The sequence below is a fragment of the Bos mutus genome, chromosome 14, assembly GCF_027580195.1.
Source record: "Bos mutus isolate GX-2022 chromosome 14, NWIPB_WYAK_1.1, whole genome shotgun sequence".
In the NCBI taxonomy this organism is placed as follows: Eukaryota; Metazoa; Chordata; class Mammalia; order Artiodactyla; family Bovidae; genus Bos; species Bos mutus.
Window position 1 is genome coordinate 645499 of NC_091630.1, and position 19941 is coordinate 665439.

Here is a 19941-nt window from a genome sequence, read left to right on the forward strand (position 1 = left end):
CCACACAACTACACAGTTATAACCTACAAACTACACAATTATAACCTACACCCCCAGGCTACAGGACTACTCTTCCTTGGCAAACATGTACCATTCTGATATTTTCAATGAAATAAATATGAAAGAATTCTGTTTGAAAATCTACTCTGTGTGTGCGGATTCTACTTTTAGATGGCTTTTTATTGAGTACATTTGACAAATGACACTGCAAAAATTTAAAGTGCACAATATATTAATTTGATTTATATTTATAATTTACATTTGTTTATATAATCTGGTCCCATCAATTCATGGGAAATAAATGGGGAAACAGCGGAAACAGTGTCAGACTTTATTTTTCTGGGCTCCAAATCACTGCAGATGGCAATTGCAGCCATGAAATTAAAAGACGCTTACTCCTTGGAAGGAGTTATGACCAACCTAGATAGCATATTGAAAAGCAGAGACATTACTTTGCCAACAAAGGTCTGTCTAGTCAAGGCTATGGTTTTTCCAGTGGTCATGTATGGATGTGAGAGTTGGACTGTGAAGAAAGCTGAATGCCGAAGAACTGATGCTTTTGAACTGTGGTTTTAGAGAAGACTCTTGAGAGTCCCTTGGACTACAAGGAGATCCAACCAGTCCATCCTAAAGGAGATCAGCCCTGGGTGTTCTTTGGAAGGAATGATGCTAAAGCTGAAACTCCAGTACTTTGGCCACCTCATGCGAAGAGTTGACTCATTGGAAAAGACTCTGATGCTGGGAGGGATTGGGGGCAGGAGGAAAAGGGGACGACAGAGGATGAGATGGCTGGATGGCATCATTGACTCGATGGATATGAGTTTGAGTGAACTCCGGGAGTTGGTGATGGACAGGGAGGCCTGGCTTGCTGCAATTCATGGGGTCGCAAGGAGTCAGATACGACTGAGTGGCTGAAGTGACTGAACTGATACATAATTTACATTGTATATAATGTATATTAATTTACATTTATATATTGTACTTTGATTGATGTAGTAATATTTAGCACCTCTATCTCAGCACATAATTATAGTACAATACTGTTGCCTACATTCATTACACTGCACATTAGATCTCTCTGTCTTACTTACTACTCATTGCAAATCTGTACCCCCTAAGGGTCTGATACAAGCACTTGTATTAAGGCGAAACTATCTTTTATTAATATCTTGGTTTTTAAATGAAGAAACAAACAAATCCAACAGAAATCCAAAACCTAAAATCACATCATGATTACATTGTGTTTCTTTACCTTCTTTTGCTGGCGGGATGGTTGGAGGGAACGTCGGTGGTTGAGTGGGAAGCGATTCTGAAAAGCAGAGAAAGAACATCAGTTAACCGTCTCATCTGTGAAGAGAGGGAGGTCATGGAGTCATAACTCTTCAGGGGAGTCAATGATTCTGACAGCTGTCTTCTTTGAGAACGCAGTGAATTTAGGGCCCACTGTAAATCAGCCAAAGCCCACGAAAGCTGGTTCCAACCATCTCCTCAGCCTCAGACCGAAGGCTTGAAATGCCATTTTGCCACAGTTCAGTTTTCCCAGCGGGAGTCAATGCACTCAAAGCATCAACTTCAAAGTGGTTTCAACACTGATTTAAGGCGGGAGCCCTGCCAACCTATTTCAGATCAGTCTCTGGCTGCTTTCACCCATAACGTTACTCCATTCTGCCTAAGGACGGACCATCAATCCACGTTCAATAGCACTTCCTCCCTTTTTACCCTGCATTCTCAGGACATAGTCCCCAGGAGAGCCTGGTTCGCCCTCGGCCATGGTCAGACTGTGCCTGGGAAACTCAGCTCTGAGAACCACGCAGCAGGACACTGGGAGGCTGTGTCCTGATCAACTTAACTTGGGTGAGGAGGGGTGAGAACTGCGTCAAATGCAGAAGTGCGGTTTGGTTAAAGGCCATGGATGTAGTCACGTAAGAGCTGTGACTTTCCTACCAATTCACGTGGCAGAGCACCGGGACGTTACGGCATCAGTACGTGGATTAAACATCCTAATATTATTTTTTTGCATATTCTTTTTTTTTTAATTCTTATTTGACACTAAAGGAAACTTGAGAATATTATTTTTCTTATCCCAGTATAATACAAGGGAAAACTCTCAACTAATCAGGGGGATGTTTAGTCTCTGGAGACAGTAAGTGCCAAATAGTTGGAAGGATTTGAGCTCAGGCAGACTGTTTGCTGTGAATGTTGTAAAGGGAACGCCTTCTCTGGCAGGAAGATTGCTGCTGCTGCTGCTGCTGCTGCTGCTGCTAAGTTGCTTCGTGTCCGACTCTGTGCGACCCCATAGACGGCAGCCCCCCAGGCTCCCCCGTCCCTGGGATTCTCCAGGCAAGAACACTGGAGTGGGTTTCCATTTCCTTCTCCAATGCATGCAAGTGAAAAGTGAAAGTGAAGTTGCTCAGTCATGTCCGACTCTTTGCAACCCCATGGACTGCAGCCTACCAGGCTCCTCCATCCATGGGATTTTCCAGGCAAGAGTACTGGAGTGGGGTGCCATTGCCTTCTCTGGCAGGAAGGTTGGAGGAGATGAATTTTAAGGTCTCTTCCAATTCCAGGAACCAAGAAATTAACATTATTTGAGTAAAGCAATTCAAGATTTAAAGGGATGAGGTAACTGTGTATTACTGATACAGAAAAATGTTTGAGATTAGTTATTATATGAAATGAAGCAGAATACGATGGTATGATCCCATTTGTGAAACAAAAAATTCTATTTAACTGATTAATACAGGTTTATCTTTATATAGCATGTTCAAATATGCTTTAGATAGCATATTCAAAAGCAGAGACATTACTTTGCCAACAAAGGTTCGTCTAGTCAAGGCTATGGTTTTTCCTGTGGTCATGTATGGACGTGAGAGTTAGACTGTGAAGAAGGCTGAGCGCCGAAGAATTGATGCTTTTGAAATGTGGTGTTGGAGAAGACTCTTGAGAGTCCCTTGGACTGCAAGGAGATGCAACCAGTCCATTCTGAAGGAGATCAGCCCTGGGATTTCTTTGGAAGAAATGATGCTAAAGCTGAAACTCCAGTACTTTGGCCACCTCATGCAAAGAGTTGACTCATTGGAAAAGACTCTGATGCTGGGAGGGATTGGAGGCAGGAGGAGAAGGGGACGACAGAGGATGAGATGGCTGGATGGCATCACTGACTCGATGGACGTGAGTCTGAGTGAACTCCGGGAGTTGGTGATGGACAGGGAGGCCTGGCGTGCTGCGATTCATGGGGTCGCAAAGAGTCGGACACGACTGAGTGACTGATATGATCTGATCTTTATATACCTATGCAGTAATATATCTGATACACACACACATAACTACATCCAACAGGCAGAATTTCTTGAAGGAGATCAAGCTGGTATAAATGAGTTTGGGGGGAAGAGAAAACAAGAAAAGGGTGGCATTCTCTGGTGGCCTCGTGGTTAGGATTCGACGCTCTCACTGAAGAGGCCCAGGTTTGATCCCTCGTCGGGAAACCATATCATGTGCCACACAGCACGGCCAAAATACAAAAGAAAACAAAACAACATGGGATGGCGAAAGAAGGAAGGCAACAGTGCTCTCTGTACCTTCTGTTGCGTTAGCATAGGCAGAGGAAATCACTTTGATATTTTAAAGGCAAATTTTTGGCAGCTAAAAATTTTCACAAGTGAAAACATTTGAGACATTTTAGTATTAAAACTAGGATTGCAAAACATTTTTGAAAGCACTATAAAATATTTCTAAAGCCTAAAATCTGTGGAAGCAGCTGGTCGTCTTTATAACTGTGCATTTTCTTCAATGTGAAAAGCTGAGATATATCGCAAGTTCAGTCAATAAATTTGAGAACCAAATCAACGAGTGCCTGTGGCAGCCAGATTAACATGTTTGGTCAGGACATCTGGCCCAAGAACGTCTCGGGTAAGAAGAACCACAATGAGCTGGTGAGAGTGTTTGTGTCCTCTACGGGCACACAGATGGTCCCTGTCCTCAAGTCTGCGAGAAGCTGTCACAGAAGAGGGAACAGTCTTGATCTGCATTTGCTCCGGGAGGTTGAACTGGAGCCAGTGGGTAGAAGCTCTGTGATGACAGATGTCCCCACAGAAGGAAAACATTTCATCAAGCAGAGCTTTCCAAATGAATCCTGGGCTGGTCGTGAACAGTGGTGAGGGTAAGGTTAAGGGAAGCTGAACTAGACCAGGGGCCCCAAACTCAAATATTTTTAGAGGTCAGGCACGTAATGAATGGGAGCAAAGAACTCTGCCTAAACATTCAGGAATAACAAACTTCAGAGTGTGTACGCTGTCCAAAGACGCGGAAGTTACTAGCTTTCCATACGTTCAGCTGCACGAGGATACGTGTGCCCCGCGTTGTCAGAGCTTTCGAATTTTCGAGAATACTTTACAACTTAAAAAAAAAAAAAAATGGCCCAGAGAAAACATGTCTGATGGTAGCTCTAACCCCGTGGCCGTAGTTTCTGACTTTCAGGAAGACAGCAAGAGGGACCTCCCTGATGGCCCAGAGTTAGGACCCCAGCGCCACTGCAGGGCACAAGCTCACCCCTTGGTGGGCAGCTCAGGCCCTGCACACCACACGGTGTGGCCTAAAGATTTTTTATTTAAAGGGAAGAAGTTAGAGCGATACCAAAAATATTTGTTCAATGAAAAAAAATGCAGTTGCAAAGTCCTCAGTGGGGTCTTTCCAGTGGATCTTTACCACCACCAAACTAAGCGAAGAGAGAAGGTGTTTAATCTTATTGTAAGCAAACAGCAGCTCAGAGACGTTAAACTGCCCAAGGCAACAACGGAAAAAAGGACCCCAAACAAGCTTTTTAGACTTTAAATCTCAAGCCCTAACAGGCCCTAATAATTTCAAAATTATATAATCCTCTACCCCAAAAACCAAATTCTAATGAGCAATAAAACGCAAGACACAACTGCTCCATTCTCCAACACGGATAAACGTCAGAAACACAGGCTAAGTGGAGACACCGGACACAAAAGACTGCCTGTTGCATACTTCCATTTGCACGGAGCGTCTAGAAGAGACAGACGTCGGAGAGGAGAAAGTCGGCTGCCTGGAGCTGACTGCAGGAAGGGGGCCTCACTGCGAATGGGCCTGAATGACCTCCAGGCTGTGGGAGTGTCCTAACGTGGAGTTGCAGTGATGGCTGCACAACTCCCGGAATGTACAGAAATCACGGAGTTGTACACTCAGGGGGTGAATTTTAAGGAATGCAAATTACACCTCAAGAATACACACGTGATGTAAAATGCTGACTATTTCAGTGTTAGGAAATAAAGTCCCCATGTTGAAAAGTAGATGATTCCGTTAGCTACACTTTCACCTTCTGTATCTTTTTGTATGTACAGAGAAACTGAAAGACATATACAGCTGAGTAGTAGAACTTTCTAAATGTCAGACACATGTTAGAGGGGCTATCAAGAAAGCCCATCTTCTGCCACCTATTCGGACACCGGTCCTTGAGGATTTCAAGTTTAAGTTCAAGACCCTGAGTTGGAGACACACAGGTATGGCCCAGAATTCAGTACCATTCAAACCACTTCAGTACTTATGGCCTCTAGGTCAGGAATCTTGATTAAAAGGGTACTAGGCAGTTGCCCCCTTCCTTGCCATTCAGAACATGTAGAACGTGCTTTGTTTCCCTTTTATACTCTGCCTTTCCCTTGCGTGCGTCAGATTTCCTGCCAACTTGGAGAAAGCATCAGAGCCTCTTGAGGAGGCAGGGCCGGGCGGCCAGCTGGCGCGCTCTGGCTCCACCCCACCCTCGAGGCTGGGGCGCTGCGGCATTGTCTCAGCGTCAGGACCCAGGCCTCACGCTCCGCCTCACACTCCACCACCGCAGCTGCTCCTAATGGAAGCGTCACAACAGGGCCGTTGCTTCCGGCACTTCGCCGGCCCTACAGTCCCCTGTGACAGACGGCGGAGCTGGAAATCCACACAGAGCCGTCAGCGGGCCACAGGCAGGGAACGCCGGGGCTGCGTACAAAGGGCGGCGTCTGTATCACAGACAATCCAGGGCCACTGGCTAACGTTTCTATAGATGGAATAAGGTTTCTGAACCAAAACCGTATTCCTAAAATACTGTTTGTTCACGGACACAGAGATCAAGAGAGAAGGCCTTTGACTTACGTGTTTTTGCTGTTACACTCACGCTGGGTCCCTCCATCTCCTGCAGCTTTGTGTAAACGCTGATTTTATATTCTGAATCAGGCTGAAGTCCATAGAAGCAATGCCTGTTTGTCCCGCCACCCAAAGTGGATTCTTGCTTTTGTGTATCTATAATCAAAACAAAACATATATATGAACAAAACGCACATACAGGAATTGTTTTAAATCGCCACCAACAGATGATTTGCTTCTAGAATACTCAGTACGTAAGGCCTACTCAGATAGCTCCAGAATGAATTAAACCTGTTTGAGTGATTGTATCTTTTTTTAAAGAATTCATATATCCACTGTTTTTCTTTAATAATTGAAAATTGAATTTTATATGTTCAGAAATGAGATGAACTAGTAAAAGGCTGTTGAGGACTTAACAGAGAATTGTTCCTGTTTATAATTATATGCACACATCCGCACTGATCTTTTGAGCAGGTGTGGAGGTGAATATATTATTTTTTAAAACTTAGGATTCCCAATATGATTGAGAGCTTAGTTTAGTACCAGGCTCTGTGTGTGTGGGCTAAGCGTTTTCGTCATGGCCGATGCTTTGCGACCCCACCAGGCTCCTCTGTCCACGAGATTCTCCAGGCATGAGTACTGGAGTGGGTTGCCATGACCTCCTCCAGGGGACCCTCCCAGGCCAGGGATCGAACCCATGTCTCTTACACTGTCTCCTGCACTGACAGGCAGATTCTTTACCTCGAGCGCCACGAGGGAAGACCACCAGGCTCTGTGCTTGGTGTTGAATGATGAAAGCATAGCAAAGGTAACAATGGCCACCGCTTGCTCAGCGCTCACCAGGCACCAGGCACGACTCCAAGGACTTTACACTATTGATTCATTTGATCCTTATAACCATCCCCAATTTAAAGACAAGAAACTGAAGACCAGAAAAATTAGTAGTTTACCCAAGTCCATACACTAAGTAGCTGAACTAAAATGTAAATTCCAAACTCAGAAGTCCAGTCTCAGAGGATGTCGCTTTAATTTCCATTAATGTACCATGTGCAGTGCTAAGTCACTTAAGTCGTGTCTGACTCTTTGCGACCCCATGGACTGCAGCACGCCAGGGCCTCCCTGTCCATCACCAACTCCCGGAGCTTACTCAAACTCATATCCATTGGTTGGTGATGCCATCCAACCATCTCATCCTCTGCCATCCCCTTCTCCTCCCACCTTCAATCTTTCCCAGCATCAGGGTCTTTTCCAGTGAGTTAGTTCTTCATATCAGGTGGCGAAAGTATTGGAAGTTTAGCATCAGTTCTTCCAATGAATATTCAGAACTGATTTCCTTTAGGATTGACTGGTTGGATCTCCTTGCAGTCCAAGGGACTCTCAAGAGTCTTCTCCAACACCACAGTTTTAAAGCATCAATCCTTCAGCACTCAGCTTTCTTTATAGTCCAACTCTCACATCAATACATGACTACTGGAAAAACCATAGCTTTGACTAGACGGACCTTTGTCAACAAAGTAATGCCTCTGCTTTTTAATATGCTGTCTAAGTTGGTCATAGCTTTTCTTCCAAGGAGTAAGCGTCTTTTAATTTCATGGCTGTAGTCACCATATGCAGTGATTTTGGAGCCCAGGAAAATAAAGTCTGACACTATTTCCACTGTTTCCCCATCTATTTCCCATGAAGTGATGAGACTGGATGCTATGATCTTAGTTTTCTGAATGTTGAGCTTTAAGCCAACTTTTTCACTCTCCTCTTTCACTTTCATCATGAGGCTCTTTAGTTCCTCTTCACTTTCTGCCATAAGGTTGGTGTCATCTACATATCTGAGGTTATTGATATTTCTCCTGGCAATCTTGATTCCAGCTTGTGCTTCATCCATCCTGGCATTTTTCATGATGTACCCTGCATATAAGTTAAATAAGCAGGTTGACAACATACAGCCTTGAAATACTCCTTTCCTAATTTGGAACTGGTTCTAACTGTTGCTTCCTGATCAGAATACAGATTTCTCAGGAAGCAGGTCAGGTGGTCTGGTATTCCCATCTCTTGAAGAATTTTCCACAGTTTGTTGTGATCCACACAGTCAAAGGCTTTGGCATAGTCAATAAAGCTGAAGTAGATGTTCTTCTGGAACTCTCTTGCTTTCCAACAGATGTTGGCAATTTGATCTCTGGTTCCTCTGCCTTTTCTAAATTCAGTTTGAACACCTGGAAGATCACAGCTCATGTACTGTTGAAGCCTGGCTTGGAGAATTTTGAGCATTACTTTACTAGCGTGTGAGATCAGTGCAATTGTGCGGTAGTTTGAACATTCTTTGGCATTGCCTTTCTTTGGGATTGGAATGAAAACTGACCTTTTCCAGTCCTGTGGCCACTGCTGAGGTTTCCATATTTGCTGGCATATTGAGTGCAGCACTTTCACAGCATCATCTTTTAGGATTTAAAACAGCTCAACTGGAATTCCATCACCTCCATTAGCTTTGTTCGTAGCAATGCTTCCTGAGGTCCACTTGACTTTGCATTCCAGGATGTCTGGTGAGTGATCACACCATTGTGGTTATCTGGGCCAAGAAGATCTTTGTATAGTTCTTCTGTGTATTCTTGCCACCTCTTCTTAATATCTTCTGCTTCTGTTAGGTCTATACCATTTCTGTCCTTTATTGAGCCCATGTTTGCATGAAATGTTCCCTTGGTATCTCTAATTTTCTTGAAGAGAGCTCTAGTCTTTCCCATTCTATTGTTTTCCTCTATTTCTCTGCACTGATCACTGAAGTAGGTTTTATCTATGGACAAATCCTGATTTTTTAAAAATGTAATTAAAGTAAGGCCATCTGTTGAATGGAATCTGAAATTTACTTTTATAATTGTCAATCTTAAAGAACTTCAAAAGTGAACTTTATAATATAATGTTTAGTAATATATTTCTTTGAAACAATATAGGTCTACCTCAATATTTTCTTTATTAGATATTATACAAAATGATGAAATTGGAACTATTTAAAGTGTTTGTGAGATTTAAATTGCTGTGAAAGGAACTTAAGAGTAAGAAAATACTAGTAAACCCTGCCTTCTGCTTGGCTGATATCCAACTTAGCCTTGGGTTCCTGGGCTCAGAACCCTATAACAGCCGCTTTATTTTGACCCTAACCACTCTGGAGCCTCCCGCAAGCTTCTGTGAGCCACCTGTAATACAAACATTTCCCAAATCCTATGCATGGATCACCTTTAGCTATCTCCACAAAAACTTGTGAGACTCTCCAGGAATTAATTCTAGAAATGTACTTTCTGTCGTTTCTTCTATTTCTCATGAATACCCATGCACTTTATAGAGCCTTGACAACAGCAGGTTTCACGGCTGCATAACACAACAAAACCTACAAATCATTGGAAATCTGGAACAAGCACTGTGAAATTAATAGGAAACAGTAACAGGTTGCTCCCAAGGCTAATGAAGAGGGGTTACACGAATCGGGGTGTATCCATGTTGCTTTTGGCATGTATGATTCACGGCTTTGCCTTAAAGAAAAACACTTAAAGTGATCAAATGATGACTAATTTCCTGCCCCCTTGTGCCAAAAGCCAGAAGTTAAATTTGTTTTGTTTTTTTTGGAACAAGGGGGAAAATCTGTCATTGAGCATTCATTCTCATGAAGTCATGCTAAATACATTCTTTGGGTGACCGTCATGCCACCAACTTGACTTCCAAGTGTCTCAGGAGTGGTTACTGAGATCTACAAGCAAAGAAGGTCCCAGATCCAGTAAACTCAATTGGGATTTGATGATACATGCTTTCCACTCTCTGGGTCTTTCAAATCATGTGACCCCAAAACATGGAATCAGCACTTGAAAAAGGTGAATCTTGGGAATGGGCTTCGTTTCATATGATCTCTTGTTTGGGATCTGGTCCCTAATAAGGTAGGCTCTCCACAATGCTGCAATTCTCTATTCTGGTTAATAGACGACAGAGAACTAGACATTTCAGTACCTAAAGACAGAAGACAAGGTGAGCATCTTTGAAACTTAGGAAAAAATCAGGCTAAAAAGAAATTTACCAAGTTAATGGGCTTAGGGAGGGAATACAGTGTGAGGTACATATCTACATCCCACCTTAGGTGCCACATCAATTCAAAAACAGCTGGCAGAGAGACGGGACTCTGCAGTGTCTGTAGAACTAACGGAGGCTCTCATGGGGTTCCGAGGTACTCAAAACCAGCCCAAAGCCTCTGAAACTCTGGTCTGTCCTACAATTAACCAAAAGCCTACAATTTAATTTGGAAAGTCTAAAGCTTGACTCAAAAGCAGATTGGATTTCACTCTCTAGAGAGGACTTGATCCTTCTGGTAACCTTTTTTTTTTTTTTTCTTCTTGGCTATGAAAAAACTGTCATAATATTTACAGGAGTAGAAGACAGCTGTTGTTTTTGCCTGTTTTACATCTGATCTTTCTTTCGTTGAACCCGACCCTGGTCTTTTGACTTGGGAAGGCCTGAGTAAGAACGCCCACCTCTCCCCAGACACAGGCTGGGCAAGAGCCAGGTCTTACTCGCCGTTGAGTCCATGCATGTATTCCATGAACTCAGTGACAGATTCAGGGGGATGCGACCCCAAACAGGGCCAACATGACTCAAGGTCCTGGACTTCTGTGGGAATTACTGAGAGAGAAGAGCTTCCTTCTAACTATGACAGTGAAGCTGAAGCTAGGAGGACGTACATCTGGACTTGACCGGGCCGGCTCTCCATCTGGCTGAGAAGGAAGGTGGAGGGGTGAGGGCGGGGGGTGCCGTCCGGCTTCCCCTCGGCGAGGGCGTCTGAACCCCGCGGCTTCGACGCGCCTGAGGCAGACACTGGGGGACGTCTCGGTGCGCGAGGCGTGGGTGACCTTGCCACCCGAGTCCCTGTTATTTGTGCTTTTTACCATTTACAAAGCAAGCAAGCACACCTGAATGATACAGCTTTGCTGCTTTATTCACAAACTCCTTGGAGATTTATAGGTATGACCACAGGTAAAGTCCTCAAAAGAAGTCATTTGGGAAAACGGAGGCTCAGAGAAGAACACTGACCAGCTGTCGGGATAGAGCAGAAGCAAATCTACTGACTTCATCTCAGAGTAAAAGTGCATGAGGTCGGACATGGGGGATTCAAAACACAGAGAGAGAGAGAACCACTCATCACACAGTGGGAGTTTGGCAGTGCACACACGTGTGCCGAGTCGCTTCTGTCCTGACTCTGTGCGGCCCCGTGGACTGCAGCCCGCCAGGCTCCTGCCTTCATGGGACTCCCCAGGCAAGAACGCTGGAGCGGGTTGCCAAGCCCTCCTCCAGGGCATCTTCCTGCCCAGGGACTGAGCCTGCCTCTTCCGGCTCCGCACTGGCAGGCGGGCTCTTCACTACTAGCGCCACCTGGGAGCCCAGGAGTTTGGCAGAGGCATTCAGAAATAAGCCAGCCTGCGGTAAGGCTCTTCTCTATCATGTGGAGAAACTGGGTCCCGTTTCTCTCTAGTTTCTCCTCTGGTTGAAGCGGACGGACTGACATTTCTGCAGAGGCAACACGTGTAGCCAGCGGGAGGTGTTACAGAGGTGAAACAGTGGAGCCCGGGGACTCAGGCACCCGGGAGGAAGGTGCATCTGATCACATGTCCAACAGCAGCGATCAGGAATGATGATCACATCGTTCTGTGAGATAAAGAAACTCAACCTAATTCTTCCCCAGTGCAAAGTGGAAAGACTTCAAGGCATGAGTTAGGAGGTGGGGATTAACATACACACAGTAATATACTTGCAACAGATCATCAACAAGGACCCACCTAGAGCACTCAACACGCTGTAATAACCCACGTGGGAAAAGAATCCAAGGAACAGATGTATGTATAACTTAATCAGGTGGCTGTACACCCAACACAAACATGACATAAATCAACTGTATTCCAGTATACAATAAAAATTAAATAAAAAAAATGGAGAGACTATTCCCTACCCTAAATTGTGTAAGTTAAAATATTTAAACATATTCCCCACATTGACTCCCCACCCCTGGCTATCAATTAGAATCTGTTGCTGTCTGGTTGGTTAATAATATACAGCTGGACACCTGAGTGAATATGTAGGCTAATTGGGCTCATAAATTGCTCAGCTATAACTGCTGATGAAAAATAAACTGAACAACACTTTTGTTCATTCTTGCTGAATTGAGACTGTTGAGGCTCAGCTGAAGAGGTTTTTGGCAGCCTGAAAATAATCCTGGTGAAATACAAATTAATTTAACTGGAAGATAAGAAGGAAGTGGGGACTCTTATTTCTAGTAAAAATACTTGGCTTCAGCGAGAGCTTGTGTGTGTGTGTGTGCGTGTGTGCACACGCTCAGTCGCTCACTTGTGTCTGACTCTTTGCAGCTACATGGTCTGTAACCTGCCAGGCTCCTCTGTCCACGGGATTCTCCAGGCAAGAACACTGGCGTGAGCTGCCATTTCCTTCTCCAGGGGATCTTTCCAAGCCAGATATTGAGCCCACATCTCCCACATCTCCAGAATTCACAGGAGGACTCTTTAAACTGAGCCACCTGGGAGTTTACTGAGGTTTTAAACGCCCAGATCAGTGTTACCAGACACATCGGTCACGGTATCTGATAAGAATCCCAACGCTATTTGTAAAAGCATTTAATAAAAAAATACACTGATGGATTTCACTAATTTCTTGATAAAGACAGTTTTGACATCTTTCTGTCAATCTGTATAAACATGATTTTCAATGAAAGCTAATGAATATCTACAGGAGCCTCTGTCCCATTCTGTCAACTGCTTAAATAGTATCATAGATAAAAATATTCTGGGATAATTTGGACGTGTGATTTTTATAGTTACTATGTTGCTAAGGCTTAACAAGTACCACCAAATGTGATAAATGTCAACTGTTGTATATTAAAGTATGACTCAGCTAGTCTTAAAAAGATATATGAAACATAACTCCTCAAGATTTTATAGGTATTGTCAAGCAGCTGCATATCTTTCATCTAATTCTGCTTCAGTTCAGTTCAGTCACTCAGTTGTGTCCAACTCTTTGCGACCCCATGGACTGCAGCACGCCAGGCTTCCCTGTCCATCACCAACTCCCGGAGTTTACTCAAACTCATGTCCATAGAGTCGGTGATGCCATCCAGCCATCTCATCCTCTGTTGCCCTCTTTTCCTCCTGCCTTCAATCTTTCCCAGTATTAGGATCTTTTCCAAAGAGTCAGTTCTTCTCATCAGGGGGACAAAATATTGGAGTTTCAGCTTCAGCATCAGTCCCTCCAGTGAATATTCAGGACTGACTTCTTTTAGGATTGACTGGTTGGATCTCCTTGCAGTCCAAGGGACTTTCAAGAGTCTTCTCCAACACCATAGTTCAAAAGCATCAATTCTTCGGCGCTCAGCTTTCTTTATAGTCCAACTCTCACATCCATACATGACTACTGGAAAAACTATAGCTTTAACTATACGGACCTTTGTTGGCAAAGTAATGTCTCTGCTTTTCAATATGCTGTCTAGGTTGGTCATCGCTTTCCTTCCAAGGAGTAAGTGTCTTTTAATTTCATGGCTGCAATCACCATCTGCAGTGATTTTGGAGCCCAAAAATATAAAGTCTTTCACTGTTTCCACTGTTTCCCCATCTATTTCCCATGAAGTGATGGGACCAGATGCCATGATCTTCGTTTTCTGAATGTTGAGTTTTAAGCTAACTTTCTCACTCTCCTCTTTCACTTTCATCTAGAGGTTCTTTAGTTCTTCTTCACTTTCTACCATAAGGGTGGTGTCATCTGCGTATCTGAGATTATTGATATTTCTCCCGGCAATCTTGATTCCAGCTTGTGCTTGCTCCAGTCCAGCATTTCTCATGATGTACTCTGCATATAAGTTAAATAAGCAGGGTGACAATATACAGCCTTGACGTGCTCCTTTCCTTTTTTGGAACCAGTCTGTTGTTCGATGCCCAGTTCTAACTGTTGCTTCCTGACCTGCATACAGATTCCTCAGGAGGCAGGTAAGGTGGTTTGATAGTCCCACGTCTTGAATTTTCCACAATTTGTTGTGATCCACACAGTCAAAGGCTTTGGCATAGTCAATAAAGCAGAAGTAGATGTTTTTTTGGAACTCTCTTGCTTTTTCAATGATCCAATGGATGTTGGCAATTTGATCTCTGGTTCCTCTGCCTTTTCTAAATCCAGCTTGAACATCTGGAAGTTCATGGTTCATGTACTGTTGAAGCCTTGCTTGGAGAATTACTTGGCTAGTGTGTGAGATGAGTGCAATTGTGCGGTAGTTTGAGCATTCTTTGGCATTGCTTTTCTTTGGAACTGGAATGAAAACTGACCTTTCCAGTCCTGTGGCTACTGCCAAGTTTTCCAAATTTGCTGGCATATTGAGTGCAGCACTTTCACACCATCATCTTTCAGGATCTGAAATAGCTCCACTAGGATTCCATGACCTCCACTAGTTTTGTTCATAGTGATGCTTCCTAAGGCCCACTTGACTTCGCATTCCAGGATGTCTGGCTCTAGGTGAGTGATAACTCCACCGTGGTTATCTGGGTCATCAAGATCTTTTTTGTACAGTTCTTCTGTGTATTCTTGCCACTTCTTAATATCTTCTGCTTCTGTTAGGTCCATACCATTTCTGTCCTTTATTGTGCCCATCTTTGTATGAAATGTTGGTATCTCTAATTTTCTTGACGAGATCTCTAGTCTTTCCCATTCTGTTGTTTTCCTCTGTTTCTTTGCATTGATCGCTGAGGAAGGCTTTCTTATCTCTCCTTGCTATTCTGCATTCAAATGGGTGTATCTTTCCTTCTCTCCTTTGCCTTTAGCGTCTCTTCTTTTTGCAGCTACTTATAACGCCTCTTCAGACAGCCATCTTGCCTTTTTGCATCTCTTTTTCTTGGGGATGGTCTTGATCCCTGCCTCCTGTACAATGTCACAAATCTCTGTCCATAGTTCATCAAGCACTCTGTCTATCAGATCAAACCCTTGAATCTATTTGTCACTTCCACTGTATAATCATAAGGGATTTGATTTAGGTCATATGTGAATGGTCTAGTTGTTTTCCCTACTTTCTTCAATTTAAGTCTGAACTTGGCAATAAGGAGTTCATGATGTGAGCCACAGTCAGCTCCCAGTCTTGTTTTTGCTGACTGTATAGAGCTTCTCCATCTTTGGCTACAAAGAATATAATCAATCTGATTTTGGTATTGGCCATCTGGTGATGTCCATGTGTAGAGTCTTCTCTTGTGTTGTTGGATGAGGGTGTTTGCTATGACCAGTGCATTCTCTTGGCAAAACTCTATTAGTCTTTGCCTGCTTCATTCTGTACTCCAAGGCCAAATTTGCCTGTTACTCCAGGTAGCTCTTGACTGCTTGCTTTGCATTCCAGTACCTGATAATGAAGAGGATATCTTTTTTCAGTGTTGGTTTCTAGAAGGTCTTATAGGTCTTCATAGAACCGTTCAACTTCAGCTTCTTCAGCGTTATTGATCAGAGCATAGACAAATTACTGTGATATTGAATAGTTTGCCTTGGAAACAAACAGAGATCATTTTGTTATTTTTTAAATTTCATTCAAGTACTCATGTAAACTCCAGGAGTTGGTGATGGACAGGGAGGCCTGGCGTGCTGCAGTCCATGAGGTCACAAAGAGTCGGACACGACTGAGCAACTGAACTGAACTGAACAGCATTTTAGACCCTTTTGTTGACTATGAGGGTTACTCCATTTCTTCTAAGGGATCCCTGCCCACAGTAGTAGATATAATGGTCATCTGAGTTAAATTCACCCATTCCAGTCCATCTTAGTTCGCTGATTCCTAGAATGTCGACGTTCACTCTTGCCATCTCCTGTTTGACCACTTCCAGTTTGCTTTGATTCCTGGACCTAACATTCCAGGTTAAGCATCCCACAAAACCACCACAAAATCCAAGTGATTTGTCCTGACTTTTCCTTATTCAATGTTTATTGCAGATTAAAGCCACTCCCATATGCTTAGCCAATGTCTGGCTAAAGAGACCTTTACAGGATCACACGCTGGGAATTAAGGAATTAGTGGCTTATTAGCAAGCCTGTGGAGACAAAGCCTTGGTCAGTGTTGGCAGAAATCTCTTCTTGTGTTTCTAATATTCTATCTTGTATTTTTAGCTCATTTCCAGCACTCTACTAAACTCTCAGTACCTTACTAAACTATGCTTTCCACTTCCTGGATTAGATTAAAAGTGAGATTTCTGCATTTTAAATGTAGTTATAGCCAGGGATGTGTGCTACTAACTAAAGACAAGTCCCATCCACACCTGAAAAATTAGCCCTTTCTGCTTTTTTAAGTGAGGAAACCATTTATCATTTATCCAGACATAAAAAAACAGTAACAATCACGAGGACTCCCTGGTGGTCCTGTGGGTAAGAATCCACCTGCCAGTGACGGGCACACGGGTTTGACCCCTGGTCTGGGAAGATTCCTCGTGCAGCGGGGCTTCTAAGCCCATGAACCACAACCACTGAGCCCACGCTGCACGTCCCGAAGCCCGAGTGCCAAGTCTGCGCTTCATGAGAGACGCCACCGCAAGAGGCCCACGCACCTGGGCAGCGGCCTCCGCCCGCAGCGGCTGGAGGAGAGCCTGCCAGCAGCCATGAGCTAATCAATTGGTTTAAAATGAATGACTTTATCAGCAAATTTGAAAGGTTAGAAAATGCCATCTGGAATTCTATAATGTTGGCTCTGTCCCTGCCCCCCAAACAACAACACGATCTTTCCTACTGACAATGCAAATCTGATCAAAGAAATTTTCATTGTTTGATCCCGTCTTCTGAATATTATTCATGCTGATAATGACAAAGCAAGATTAACAGTTCCTGGAAATTCATTCTTGGGGAATCCATCTTTTGTTATTGTTCTTGATACTTTTAGTAAAAATAAGCAGACATTTTAAGAGTTTCACCTTTGAAGCCAAATCCCAAACTGTAGATGAACTTGAGAGCCATGATGCTAATGTACTGCCCATGGATAGCACAGATGCATCACTTCATCTCCTGAATGAGTTTGCTGCTTATCAGTTCTCCCCAAAAGTAAAAAAAAATCACTGAGAGAAACACTGAAGTAAACCCAGATAAAGACCGAACAACAGCTCCGTGCAGTTTAAGGCATGTTATGAGCCTTCCTAAGCAGCTCCCACCACCACAGCAGCCGCATTTCCTGGGTGTTTAATATGCACAAAGCACGGCTGCAAATATTTCACACAGATTATCTCAGCTCAATCCCCACAGAATGCCCCAAGATCCACACTACGGTTCTACCTATTATCCGTAAATGGGAAAATGGAGACTTGGAGAGATCACATAATTGGCTTAACCAGCCCTCCTGACTCTACGTCCTGCAGGATTCGCAACGTAACGTTGCCTCCTCAAGCAGAATGCGTGTGTCTAAGTTCGTCGTGTGTCATCCACGGTAACTTGCACAGAGCACACGAGCGCATGACAGAAGCGTGGGTGACGGTCACACTCACCCTGGCGGGACTCCAGGACAACCCTGTAGGCGGTGGCGTGGCGCTGCACCTGCCAGCGGGCACACAAGCTGGTCGTTTGGACCTCGTCTGCCTGAAGGTCGGTCACGCCCAGAAACACTGCAGTGAAACAGAAACACGACTCGGTCACGCTGCAGACAGCGCCACAGTCACCCCCAAGTCCGAAGTCAACTCTGGCAGAATCTGAATTCAAGGTTCCACAGCCAGCAGTAGGAAACCCACCAAGTTACACAAAGGACAGCGATTTTATGACTTTAAAAAGCAGTTGCAGAATGTGATGTATGATAGGGTTTGTCTGTTCCCTGTAAAAAAAAAAAAGAAAATATATGTCTGGAAAAAGCCAGTTGTGATGGATGGTGAAATTATGGGTGATTTTAAATCTTCCCTCTTCATTAGTTTATGCTTTCAAAATATTCCACAATTAATATATAATACTTTCATAACAAAAATGTTAAACACAATATATACTCAACTACTGAAAGAAAGCCATGGTTTAAACAAAAGGGAGGAGCAAAGAGGACAAAAGAGAAATTACTCAAACAGGAGCAGCTCACACCGGCTGGCCCTCAAAACACGACTGAATGAGAGTGAGCAAACTTCTGAAAATTTAAAAAGGAAAAATTGAACACAGAAAACAAAAAATGATTAAAAATACACGAATTCTTATTCATCTTAGAATAAACACAGTTATATACAAAAGTCATTCACAGGGAGTTTATTTGAAGAAGCAGTAAAAATACTGTTTCTCCAATTGAGGACTAAGGATTCAGTGTTTACCACTTAGATCCAAGCAGAAAAAGCAGAAAATTAATAATGTTTACTTTTTCTAATGACCTCTGCCTTCATCCACATCATTCTCTTGTACTTCTCTTTCAGTCACTTCATAAAATTTAAAAATAGCTTAAAATCATTTTTTAAGATGGTAAAAATAATCTGGACTAGTAACAATTTGCATCATGACATTGTTCCTTTTTGTTGATCAGCAAAGGAAGACCATTTTTCCTAAGGCAATGAAACAATCCTCTCAAAAAAAGGAAACCAATAATGACTTATATACCCACACTAAATTTTAAAAATACCGTGAATCAATTTATTTTCCATTTTACAGGGTTTTATTATTCTTGGGAGAAAGAGAGAAAGCAAGCCAATCTAATTTTTACCTTAAGGATAGATGATAAAACAATTCAATACTTTCATTATTTTAAAATACATTTGGAATACTCACATTTATTAAAGAAGAGAAGACGGATGAAACAGAAGGAGGGGAGCCGAGAAAAGAGGACAGAGAGACGAGAGAGAGTAAGAAGAGAGAGAAAGAGAATCAGGGACAGGAGGACTGGCTCAGACAGGCATCTGGCGAGAAGAGGAGGACGAACTAGCGGGAGGCGATGAAGGTGGGCAACACACAGGGGACTCACGGGGCTTGAGCAAGGCTGCTGGGCGGCGAGGGGGCACAGCTCACGGAATCCCTGGAGGCTTCCCTGGGGGCTCAGAGGGTGAAGAAGCCGCCTGCAGCGGCTCCATCCCTGGGCCGGGAAGATGCCCTGGAGAAGGGAATGGCACCCCACTCCAGCGTTCTGGCCTGAAGATGGACAGAGGAGCCTGGAAGGCTGCAGTCCGTGGGGTCACAAAGAGTCGGACACGACTGAGCAACTGACACTTTCACTTCCTAGAACCTACAACACTATCATTTCAATTGCCAAGTCCGAGATCAGAGCTGTATGCCAAAGGCTTCCGAGTCCTGTTGAAGAGAGACACTGTTTCTTTTGAGACTAAATGGATCCCATATTTAATTTTAAAGATTTCCATAAAAAAGAATTCAGAAAGCTTCCTCTAATGAAAGGGCAGAGCAGGGGACAACGGAGGCTGAGATGGCTGGATGGCGTCACCGACTCGATGACGTGAGTCTCAGTGAACTCCGGGAGTTGGTGGGACAGAGGCTGAGATGGCTGGATGGCATCACCGACTCGATGACGTGAGTCTCAGTGAACTCCGGGAGTTGGTGATGGACAGGGAGGCCTGGCGTGCTGCGATTCATGGGGTCGAAAAGAGTCAGACACGATTGAGGAGCTGAACTGAACTGAGCCCCTATATAAACACAGGTGGCCAGACACAGGTGGCCTGGGGTTTGGTCCAATATATGCCTCATACTTACAAAATTCCTTTCGTTGGAATAATTTTTTGATTAGCAACCAGAGTGAGAGATGACCCAAATTCACAAAGCGCAGTCATCACAATGATAAAAGTGGTTATTTGTCGAGTGCTTGCCATACAGTAG

General features: G+C 43.7%; 1 protein-coding gene across 1 annotated transcript in view; it reads right to left on the reverse strand.

Annotated features, from left to right (window-relative positions):
• The window catches only part of COL14A1 (collagen type XIV alpha 1 chain), a 233071-nt gene that overhangs the window by 106683 nt on the left and 106447 nt on the right, over positions 1-19941 (reverse strand). Inside the window, 3 exon segments of the mRNA XM_070382861.1 lie at positions 1253-1309; positions 6142-6288; positions 17646-17762. Of these exon segments, the coding sequence (XP_070238962.1) occupies positions 1253-1309; positions 6142-6288; positions 17646-17762 (321 nt within the window).